Source organism: Opisthorchis viverrini, assembly GCF_000715545.1.
Source record: "Opisthorchis viverrini unplaced genomic scaffold opera_v5_168, whole genome shotgun sequence".
NCBI classification, from domain to species: Eukaryota; Metazoa; Platyhelminthes; class Trematoda; order Opisthorchiida; family Opisthorchiidae; genus Opisthorchis; species Opisthorchis viverrini.
The window spans coordinates 115530-127841 of NW_008751823.1; the positions used below are offsets into that span (position 1 = coordinate 115530).

Here is a 12312-nt window from a genome sequence, read left to right on the forward strand (position 1 = left end):
ATCAGAACTAATACAACTTCCAAGATACGTAAAACGCTCCACAACTTCCAGTACCTCTCCCTGGATTGTGAGGGGCGTGTTCAGTGACTGCAAGTCCACAATCATGACCTTACACTTTGTGGGTGCAAAGTGCATACCAAAGGACGGGATGACTTTGGTCAGTTCATCCAAGACTACTTGCGCCTCTTCCTCCTGTTGGAACATGAGAACGATGTCGTCTGCATATTCCAGATCGACAAGGTTGTCTTCACAGGCTAAAGGGTGTTGGAGACCCTGCAGCGTTCGTCTCTATTTCATCGATCACAAAGTTAAAAAGGAATGGAGAGAGTGGGCACCCCTGACGGACACCGCTTTGTGTACGGAAGCTTTTGGAGAGCTCTCCGTACACTCACACGTCCGGAAGTCTGAGAATACAAAGAACCTATCACGTTTACAAATTCAAATTACGGTTCAAATTGCGGTTCCCGAGATGTTTCCCACGGATAAATGTGGATCTCGTTTGCAAGAAAATTTAGTGAAAATCCCCACCGCATGAGACTGTGATTTGAATCGGTGTGTGTACTGCAGAATGGTCGGTAGCGAATAACCGAACCTCATTATCGGTTGTTAATGGCGATGTAATCAGTTAATTTTTATGCAATTGGGGAACTCCAAGCAGCACCACGGCGCCAGCTAAGTCTCAATTAAGTACTACGAAGAAACGGCTGGTGGGCGGCACAAAGCTGTAGCAGGCACCGATCACGAACGTGGCGCATTTCGCGCGTGACCGCGCCTCTGGACCGTCAGTCTGACGAACGGAGGTTCTTACTTATACGTCGAGGTCTTCAGCTTTGGGGACTAAATCTGGACTCCTTCTGGCGGGAAAAAGTGACTGGTTCAGTAAGTGTTTTAGGTGAATTTGATCCACAATTAATCGGTGCGTAAATGGACACCATAAGTAAGGACCGGTCATTACTTCAAGTAGTACCAGTTGTTATGGAAACGTACGGTCGGGCGGCAGAAAATCCACCGTTTATAGATGTCTAGTTCAACTATATTAATACCAGCAAGAACCGCTGCTTTGACTACAGGATCATTTAAAGTCCTTGGATGACAGATGCCGTAAACTTGGTCGTTGTACTCGGATCATGTATTCGATTTTTGGAAATGCGGCAATTGTCAATCGATGAAGTGTTTGGAATGCGTGATAAGATAACCTGCTGGCCTATTCAATTCATTGTTTAAAGCTGTGGTGAATACAGGGGTCTGCTGTATGAACAAGGATTCGAAATAGCAAACGCGAACAGTAGCATGCAGTCGGCCACTTTTCTGGATACCCGAATGACTTACATACAACTGAATTCCTCAGAAGGGTCATTAGTAAGTGGGACAGGAAGTAATTTAAAAGATAATGATGGACGAAAACGGTATGCATCAGTGTTGGCGTATCTTCACTTGTCCATTCTACGAGGTGATTGTGACGACCCTACTGATGTCTCAACGCGATGGCTGATATTGCATGGAAGCATCGGTGTTGAACACTGGTGTCATACTGTCGATGATGATGATATTGCATGGAGACATTTGAGTTTGTGTTTAACTAGCTTCCCAACACATCTGCGGAACCCAAGTGACGGGAAGAGACCCGGCCGACAATGAAACAATGTATTTCATGGTTGTGTATAGGTTAATATTCTACGAGGTTTCTTACTTCGATGATGATGATATTGCATGGAGACATTTGAGTTTGTGTTTAACTAGCTTCCCAACACATCTGCGGAACCCAAGTGACGGGAAGAGACCCGGCCGACAATGAAACAATGTATTTCATGGTTGTGTATAGGTTAATATTCTACGAGGGCACCTTGACATTAAGAGCCTGATCGCAAGGAAGCGACAGGTACCATACGACTACAAAACGGGTCTAAATTTTGAGGGCCGTTTTGTCACACTTGTTTGAGGAAGACCAGGAGTATCTGTTTGTCAGATCCCCATCCATTGGTCAGCGTGGTGGGGAAGACTGGATGCTGCATAAGCATCCTCTAGTATAGCTCAAAGTGCTACTGAGATGCTCAAACCATCGCATCACGATAAGGTCTAGGCCATAGTGTGTTGTACCTTCTCCAGCAACACTGCTGCTGATGTTGAGAACCTTGATGTTGGTGGGCGTGGAAGAAGGGTCAAAATAAACCAGAAAAGTAGACACATTCATCATCAGCGCTCATGTTTGAGTAGGATATTTGTGTAGTTTTTTCTGATTATGAAAGTTGCTAATTTTCAACCAATTCGCGTAGGTTGGTGTCTATGATAGAGCTCGATGACGCTGGTGCCATTATTGCCGTTAGCCCGTTCGTACTTATCGGGTCTTCATACCGTCCTGTGAATGTCTGCAAATGATGCAAGCTACGATTGATGATCAATACTCAGTGATGATGAGGGCTATCGAGTTACAGTCCAGGATGTTTTGGAGCTGACATGAACACTCCTCTATCCCTCCGGATTCGCTTACACGGGAACAGCCGGGTAATCCCACAATAAGACGTTCTTTGTTTATCTGCTTTTACTTAATAGTTACACTTTTACATACCTCAATCTCTTCTGTGACCCCGAACTAATAGTACACAAATCTATTTTCAGCCTGGGTTTCACTGATGATCTGGTATAGCCACCCAGAGAACAACTGTTAGTTATTTCTTCTCCTCACAGAAAGTTTATCATTTCCTGAAATGGAGTCAGATGACAGTGATTCGTCAACTTCGGACGAAGAGTATGTGCCCCCAGGTATGTTATATCCGATAAGGTTGGATACTTTTCAAAGCGAAACTTTCGAAAACCGAATGTGATAGCGGCGATTCCTCAGAGGACGAAAGCAGCGTCGAGGTTTCGGACGATGAACTTGAATGTAGTTCTGAGAAACGGTTAGAATTTTTTGGTTACGTTTATTTTCTCCAGACACTTGGCAGACGAGGACACATCTGCTACAGTACGTTGCAGTTTCAATAAAAACCAAACAGCCAATAATAATCAGGGACCCTCCATGCATGTTAATGAGGAGGAACGAAAGGCAAAAGAGGATGCGATTTGGGATGACTTCCTATCTTCTGTTGAGAATCCGACAGTGACAAAGGTACGAGCTGGGAAGTTAGTATTTCTTGAACATAGTAGTCCACGGGTGAATATGTGGAAGTGTCAAAGAAATATCAATTTGCCGGCGAAGAGATTAAGTAAGTTATATTTTCTATCACTACCTTGCCTTGATTTGGCGTGACTTCGTGTCTGTTTGGATGTGTTCCACGTCAGGCGGCAGAATTCAGTTATTGTTCTCGCACCCTTAATTGTGTTTGTGCATCTAAGCTAATGCCTTCAGTGCACAGCTCCCTTCCCGATTCCCCAAATTAACAGTCCATTGACAGTTCTGTATTTACGCACCAATTTATCAGCTCCCGCCTCCAACGCGTAGCTACCTACCCCACATCCCCAAATCATTGGTGAACGAAACGGTGACAGCTACAGTCACTGTAAGACAAGTACGCGGTTCTTACAGCTGATGGTGATGATGATAAAATTACTTGGTTTCCGGTTTGAATGGTCTGAAACAATTTTGAAATCTGAAGTTCAGAATCCTTCCTGCAGTTGAAACATATGTGCGCTTGATTTGTTTCATCCTTGGAAATAATTGTCGGCAGTGCGTATCCTACAAATACCAGGGAAACCGAATCGGTCACCTGAATTGGACTGACCACAACTTGAGTACGAAAAGCTAATCATCGATGAGACTACTTTGCACCTCTATCGGATAACGTTAATCACTCTCAATAGTAATAATAATATCCATAGGCATAAGTGTCATCGTTGACACTAATGCTTAATTGACATAGACCAACCATATTCGAAGCCTTAAGGTGGACGGAAAGGGGACCTCGCGGTAACGCACCGTAAGCATTTAAAGCTGCGCTCAATCAGGCAACTTGGAGGGAAGCGAACGCCACTGACATCGATTAACCGCCGTTTCCTGCAGTTTCTTCAACCAGGCACAGAAAGTTACATAAACCATCATAGAAGGTGTTCCGCACCGTCAACACTTAAAACTTACCGTTAGTTTCCCCCATGCCCATCTGTTCCTAGTTTATTTACTGCATGAAGGTCAGAAACTTTACATCCTGAGGCTTAACTTTTAGCTTTGTAGGGGCGAATGAGATCCCGATAGATGAGATTTTGGTGATCCCTTTATTCAACACTGCTTGTGCTTTACTTTCGTCTTCAAAGTTTAGGACGGTATCGCCTGTGTACTCGACGAGATTCTCATCAGTATACATCTCTGCCGGACACCAATTATTGTAGGGGAGGTTTCATATACCTACCTCTCCATACAGTCTTATACACCAGGTGGCGAGATGGCTCAGTGATTAGAGTGCGAGTTTACTGATCGGAAGGTCCATGGTTCGAACCCGACCCTTTCCTCTCAACTCCTCCCTGTCTAGGCTTGGGCAGTATCCCAGCCCTCGTGCTTACTATGGGTGGCATGGTAGTTAGGCACCAAAAGGGTGCTACACCATTAAGTATGCGAAACCCAGCCCTCGTACTATGGGTGGCATGGTAGTTAGGCACCAAAAGGGTGCTACACCATTAAGTATGCGAAAATAAGGGCCAGATTATATTCACGAACTTCTGGGACTTCTTCCGTTAAGTAAGTGTTCTCAGAAGTGTTGACTGATCGGCAGCATCGAACACGTCCTCGAAGTCAAGGACCACCAAGATTGTGGGTCGTTTGTGCATATGGCTTTTCTCCGACACCTGACGGATTGCTAAGATTGGTCGATATAACCTCTAACTAGTTGGAATACCACTTGGTGCTCACAGGTCAAGGCTTCGCTTGCCTGGTTTGGAGGGGGAAGAAAAAATTGAAAAGGAAATAGGGGAGGTGTCAGCATCCACTTGTTTTCATTCACCCACCCTGCTGTACGCAGCAAGTAAGATGATCCAGCTGATGACACTATGCGACAGTCGATGTGGCATGAGACAATTTTGGTAGTAGGAATGGTGATTGTGTGTAAGCTGTGATATTTCCAGGTCGATTAGGGTCCTAATTCAGTGTTTCGGCTTAAGAGCTTGACGGAAAGTGAGTGCATTATTTTTTAAAAGAAAGCCGCTGCGCATGTTCCAACCTCCAACCTGGGAGACCATATGACTATGTTGGTCAGACCTCTAAACATTTGATAACCTACTACGAGAGATTCTGTGAATGTCGGACGAATACCCCGCACCATAGTTCTGTGTCATGGAAGCGCACAAGGCCTCACACCATGGTAAATCCAGTCTCTTGGTGACCGCAACAAAGGGGAATAGATTTAGGGAAAAACAGTTGCGGTGTTTCAGAGAGCAGCATGGCAGCTACGGGTGGATCGGGTCACAGTTATCTGGAATTCGCCTCTCTGATAAATAGATGAAACGGAGTAGAACAAGCTCAGAGGTGATGGACCGAACTGACACTACAGTTCACACCACAAATGTTACGGAGGTTGGTCCATAAGGTGCGTGCTCTGATATTCGTTTTTTTGTGATTGTTCATGTTTGACTGGCAAATTCAGTGGCTCGGAGCGACGAATCACATAAAGGTCCTACAAATAGAAGCACTGAAGCAGTAGACACCTGTCATATACTCTATCAGTTCTATACAATCCTCGTAGAGTGCACTAGAGCCACGCTTCCCAGGAGTATAACAAGCGAGTTCATAAGGTAAGCTTGTTTTCGGCGTTAAAGCCTCGTGTTCTAACTAGAACTTTTTGGCTGTGTATTATGTCTGCAAAACCTATACATTCGCATAAAATATATCCCGAAATGACAGAAGCTAACAAGCTTGGAGCGTTCATCTAGGTATTACTAGGGTATCCTCCGAAACGTGGTATACTGTGTTAGCTGGATGAGAACCCCGGCAGCTTTTGGTAAGGTGGCTCCAACTTCGTGTTGACTTTGTTCACTGTAGTGATGCCAACACGGTGAGGCATTGCCGGAGTTTTGTTCCAGAGCCGAGCATTCGAACTTTCGGCAAATAGCTGATTTCCGTGCGCTAGTCGTGCAAGAGTCTCATGGTTGATTGGCTTTGTCTACAATATCCAGAATTTCTCCAACACTCGGCTTTCGCAGCCACTGGTTCTTTGTTTATAGTTTCTGCCTATCAATGGTTTATCTGTATCCCTCATTTAACAAAGGGTATTTTTTGCTGGTAGCTGACAACTATCCTGTTATACCAGGCGTATTCAAACTGTTGACGTTGGAGATCTCAGCTCACGAACAGGACGTTCGAATTGGTGGCCTGCTTCGCGTAGGTTCAAGACGTAATGTTGATGGTGAGAGTCTTTGAAGCTTCATGTTGATCACCAATTGATAGTTACTCCTCCCATCAATATTGTGGCTGTTCTCTGCTGAAAGGAATAATTGCATATCGATCACCGATTCCATCGAGTTACGGACAACCCAAATGTTCAAACAGCAAAGCAGCTATTAATCTAGGGCTTCGAGTGTCATTCATAAGTTTCAACTCACAAAGGCCAAGTTGATACAAACGTCAGAAACAAAACCCCACAACATAGTTTTGGCCTGTTAAGACAAATGCAAATGCAGTTATTTTACTTCTGTTCAAGTGATGATAGTTCACGCAAACTAGCCCCGATGGGACGCCCCCACGAAACCGACCGATGACACTGGATTGGTTTGATGCATGAGTGATTTACACCGCTTGTACTATTGTAGTAAGAATGCGAGGTTTCGTTTTCGTCCCAGCAGATGTTCCTTACATGCAGTCAACATAAGGAGGAAGACAACTGTGGACGAAACCAATAAGTAAATAAACCAATCGGGTCCGCTATCCTACCGCTGATGGACGTTGATGAAACATATTGAGGTTTTGTTTGCAGATAGGCTCGCTTTTAGCTTGGTTCATAGGCATGAACTTACTAGTCGATTCACTCTATACTTCTGAAAGATGTTTTTGGGTCAAACCCGTTGACGGTCGCTTAGACAGCGGCTTTCGGAGTTTGAGCTGGGTCTTGTTTCCATCGATTGAGCGGTCACCTGCATGAAATGGCAGGACCCATTTTCCGAGACTTTTTTAGACGATTCCCGGCCTGTTCTCTCAATGCGGTAGTCACCTCAGCTGTAAGTGGATTGATGTATTACATGTTGCGCAGAAACACTGAATTAATCACTTCTTGAAGTGCTTAGGTTACTGCCTCGTTGCCCATAACTACTGCAGCTCGTAATTTATCTGATGAACAGCCGCCTTTAAGTTGTAATCTGATGAAAGCATGCTTCTTCCTGAGTGTGCGAATGCCCCCTGTTGCGATTTGTTATCTTGTGGACGTTAAAAATCCCGGTTGCACCAATGCGAAATCTCGTGAATTCAACCGGGAACACAGATAAATGAATGAGTACGTACTAGATTCACCTCTCTTGTTCCGGTGAAACTTGATACTTGGAAGCCCACTGCGAACCCCATCGAGAGTACCATCTGGGCGTTTGGTAAGGTCCAAAAAACAAGTAAATACGAATGGCTCACGATTTTGAAAGTGTTCAGAATGGGCAGAATCGGCTGTATCGTCTACTGGGGACGCAGTACAACGAAGAGTGCAGTAGTTATAAGACACGAGGACACGATGCGACTTAGAAGAGGCTATCAGGCAAACTGGTCCAGCTCAGAGAGACTAAGATGGCTCACTCTTTGCTGACATTCGTTGGGACGCCTGACTTACTGCCGAAATCAAAAGGACATTGTCGTCAGCTAGATACTTCAAGGAAGCGAAGCCAATACCACCAGCCTTGGCATATCACAATTATCTTTTCGGAGGCCTCGATTGAACTCATCCTCGAAGGTCAGACCTGACGTGTCTCCAAGTGGCATACGAACGTCTAAGGTCTGTTCCTAGGATTCCGGAAGTATTAGCGTGTCCTCACTCTTTGACCATCCAACTTTTAATCAAGGCCACACATCTGCGCCGAACAAATTGTTTTCCAGCTGGAGACATCGACTGTGACCGACTTGTAACGGTTTGAATGCTCTTTCCGGTAATCCATGTCAGGTTAGGTCAGTAGTTGCGATCTGATGCATGTGCAGGAAAGTAAGTCCATGGGTGAAACCAGCGTAACTGATCGCGCCACGAAAAATCCAACTGCAATAAAAATAGTGACAGAACACCTCTGCAGTTCATTCATTTTAGGCTACCCTGTGTCCAAAAATATTCTGATAAGGAGTCACACTCCTCAGGCCAGACACCCTCTTGCATTGCATTAAATCTTTACGTTTTCATCAAAACACATGAAGACTCATGTTGAGAGGTCTCTATTTTCTCATTGATGCATCTAAGTGGTCGCGTGACGGTATAAAATGAAAAAGGTTCTCATATGTGGACTGTTATCCGTGTGAGCAGATAGCACAAATAATTTGAAAATTGAAAACAAACTTTAGTTTGTAGCCGATTATTTAAGCCAAAAGTTTGAACAGAGCTTCAAGACACCATGAATGCCGATATGCATTGGCCTCATTTCCTCTCTCTCCATCCCATGATGTCCGTCGACATCTTGGTGCATCATCCAATTAACTGCAGTTTGACAGCGTACTGGATAGGGGAAATTCGTATCGCACTAAAGACAGCAAGTCGAAGGTTTTGTCACTTCTTCTTCATATATACAGATACATGCTATCATAGCCGCTTAGTATGACCTCAAGTAGCTAATTAACTCCAAATGGATTCCTCCCGATCCTATTATGTTCGACAGTGTTTGTCTTTTTACGGAGTCGAGCGCCGATGAAGCAGCCAACAGCTGGCTGTTGAAATTTGGTATCGTTGTTCTAGAGCGTAGATCTGCTCTCTCCAACCCTTTCTTGAGCGAAAACCTGTCTGACTTGGAATTGAACTTTTCAAGAATACGGTTCCTTGAGGTACTGTGCTGTCCGGTGCGGAAATTCCAGAAACCAGCGCCTACAAGCGAGTTGCGCTTCGGTATTTTATCAACAGCGTACCACAAAACTCCTCTCTGATGTGCTTATCAGAACCAAGTGTCGGTGTATACACGGCTATGATGGTGATGTTGGTTGGCTTGAATGACAATAGCGCGTTTTGAGACAGGCAGCATATATGTTCGATCGGGCTATCCAAGCAGACAGAGCGATGCAAGGTGACACTTGGATCCGAAACCCACCATCGTTGACCGCAAAACATTTCTGAAACAGAAGCCACCAAGTTACCTCTAAGCGTTTTTTTTCACTGTCATCACGAGATCGCATACCCTGTTTGACCGCTTTATTTTGAGCGAGCTGGGTGTATCATGATGTTGGGGCAGGATGGCTGTGAGTGAAGCGCGAATTTACTGACCGGAAGGTCCGCGGTTCGAACCCGATCTCTGCCTCTGGACTTTCCTGTGTAGGCTTGGGGAACCTGAAAGTATCCCAGCCCTCGTGCTTTCTTTGGCTGGCATAGCAGCTAGGCATCGAAAGGGTGTTACTGTTGGGCGATTTTTTATTTTTCTAAACTGGTTTTGTATATGTCTGATGGCATATTAACCGTCGTTCTTAGGTTTCCAGCTGTTAAAAATGAATGCCGTCAAGTTCATCCGTACACGTTAAAAACCTTAACAGAAGTATTCGTCTCCATGCTCCGCTGAATTTATCACTGATCGCACGCATCGTTTGGAGCCTTTTTCGTATTACAGCCCATTCTTCATGGTATATGGATCAGAACCCTTGTCTGTTGGTTTCATTGCGCGGATATTCCCAGAACACCTAGTCTCACCCAGTTCATTCCTTTACAAAAGTACGTCCGTATCACTGTTCACTTTTATGACTCGTCACTCCCGGCATTTTCAACATGTTTTTTTAGGGTCACAGAGCGTGTTTCAGTGAAAAACAATGCATGTCAGGGCGAAACAGTTTCAACTTTAGAGCGAAAGACAATTGTACACGACGGTGATAACGTCTCCGACTCCCATAGTGCAAAGAAACCTCTCAGGTGAGTAACAGTGTGTTGTGCTGTGCACCAAAGATGCCCATAACAAGTCTCGTCGAATTCTTTGAGTCAACCAGAAACGACCCTGTTCATGCACATTAAGCTGACCTTCAACTGCCTTCGTGTGGTGGGTGTCAGTTATTAGGAACCTGGAGTGGTCTGACTTGGCCGCACGGATGTTTTCATCAACGTGTATGCGTTCACACCATCATTACTAGAGGCTGGACAATATTGACTTCGTCTGAATCCAGTCGTTTACTTAAGTAGGCCTCCTCAGAAGGTAGCCAACAACGTAATAGTAGCCCGAAACACCAAGATCGATAGCGACGGCGTTTTTTGTTCGAACAAAAGGCCTTCCCCCGTCAGTACAAGGGGGTACCGAAATCACTTCATTTGGTGCTAACTTGTTGGTTTATGCACGTTCCCAGTTCGTCCTTAGTGTAGCTGAGGCAGGGTCAAACGTAATCCTGTTTTGTGAGTTGGTGCCGTTCACCAGTTTTATCTCAACAAACACTTTTAAAGGCTAATCACGGCGTTGTTTTGTTTGCTTTCTTGCTGCAAGTGTCAACTCACCAGTGAAACCAACTACCATCAAGTCCAATGGATTGGCAACTGCTTTAAACAACCTCAAGTCACTCACGGGCAATAAACTTCCCAAGCTGAGCACCCTAGTAAGTGTGACACCCATCTCTTGAGATGGGATTCCAAAATTTTAAGTTCGTTTTCATGAAATTCGCTTTGACGATGCATATAAGTCGTTCGACATCAGAATCATGCAATTCTGCTGACTTGAGCGCAGTTTTGTGCCTGCAGTCTCTTAGTGGGCTTTTTTGCAACCATGACTTATATTTTATCCTTATATCTTCACATTCTAATCCTGTTCCCATTCACTGGAGGCGATTCTTCCCCTCGGAACTCATTGACCAGGGTTTAATTGACACTCTTAGTTCCTGTAGAATAACTCAGGGTTGAATGAGTTTAGACGCTGCTGCTTTGTTCGACCCAAACCGCATGACAGAACAAAGCTGTTTCATCAGAGCTGTGGATGTCTCGGCTCATCTGTCTATCCTGCATGTTACTTGCTCCTTTGAGTGACTGAAGCCTGTCAGCTGTAGTCGTTGACCGAAGCCAATAAGAGTGTTGTGACACTGACAAATAGAAGTTGAAAACAGCGCTGCTTCTGCCACTGTCCCGGGAGTGAGCGCTGAACCCTATGGTATATGCATGTAGGAACCAGATTCAGATGACTTATAACGGATATCATCTGCTTACTGAAATTTGATAGGATAAGTGTGCTAGTTCGATGTCACCAGCCCTCGAATTCAAGAGAATAACTTCGGTGTTCTGGTACTGAAATATGTCAAAGTATCATGTAATATCCGGTTAACACTATCATTGTTCATTGGTCCTCAGCACCACTATACAACATTCATTTAGGAGAGCAGGAGTGAAGATGGCCATCTGGATGCGGTTTTGTCTCGGTTTTTGTCATGAAAAAGTGGAATAAGAAGAAGCTGGCGGTACCGACCCATTACGGTCGCTCTAGTGGTCACAGCGAAAACCCACATTGTAGCGGTGTTTCTGTATAGTAAAGGAAAAGTCGCGGACATTTTCTTATCTGAATCCTAATCGCAGTGTAATACACCCGCTAGTGTTGCGTCATTGGCTTTGGACTGCGTTAGCTTGACCATACCTCAGTCCTTCCGCTTCCTTCTTATTGCAAGCAGCCAAACACCGGACAGGTGCTGGGGATCACCATTGAGTCCAACGCCTCAACTCTAAGGGCATGCTAGCAGGGAATTAACAACTCCTCGGTATCAGTCAAACTACAGGAAGACACTTCGTTTCTTGGAGGATCCGTGTGTTTGTGTTATCCATGCTGGTTGAGCTGTGTCAGCGGCGTTCATTTAAGGCATTTTCACAGGTGCACTCAACTTATTTGACATAGCCACAGAAGATTGAGTACAGAGATATTTCGCAGTGTCAACTAACAAAACCCACGGCTTGTTGGTGATTTAGGGTACTCTCCTTGCTTAAAAACCCTAAGAGGTTCCCATTTGAACTTTGTCCCCATTCCCTTAGTCATTTTCCTCACATTGGGAACTACCTGGTGATTTAATTCTGCGCGCTTTTCTTCAGGAGAAATCACGGATGGATTGGCAAAACTTCATACGAAAAGAGAATATCGAGGACGACTTAAAGGCGCATAACAAAGGCAAGCAAGGCAAAGTTGTGGCATTCATCTTCTTATATTATATATATATATATATATCGTAAATTAGTCCACCTCTATAGGAAGCCACAGTTTTTGTCATACAGGTGTTTCTCTGTGGAG

At 44.7% G+C, this 12312-nt stretch overlaps 1 protein-coding gene across 1 annotated transcript in view; it reads left to right on the top strand.

The window, feature by feature from the left end:
• Positions 1–2705: 2705 nt before the first annotated feature.
• The window catches only part of T265_14261 (hypothetical protein), a gene marked incomplete at both ends in the record, with an annotated part of 13768 nt that continues 4161 nt past the window's right edge, over positions 2706–12312 (top strand). The window contains 7 exons of the mRNA XM_009172832.1: positions 2706–2760; positions 2798–2897; positions 2932–3106; positions 3145–3203; positions 9852–9980; positions 10540–10648; positions 12117–12202. Of these exons, the coding sequence (XP_009171096.1) occupies positions 2706–2760; positions 2798–2897; positions 2932–3106; positions 3145–3203; positions 9852–9980; positions 10540–10648; positions 12117–12202 (713 nt within the window). The remainder of the gene's footprint in view (positions 2761–2797; positions 2898–2931; positions 3107–3144; positions 3204–9851; positions 9981–10539; positions 10649–12116; positions 12203–12312) is intronic.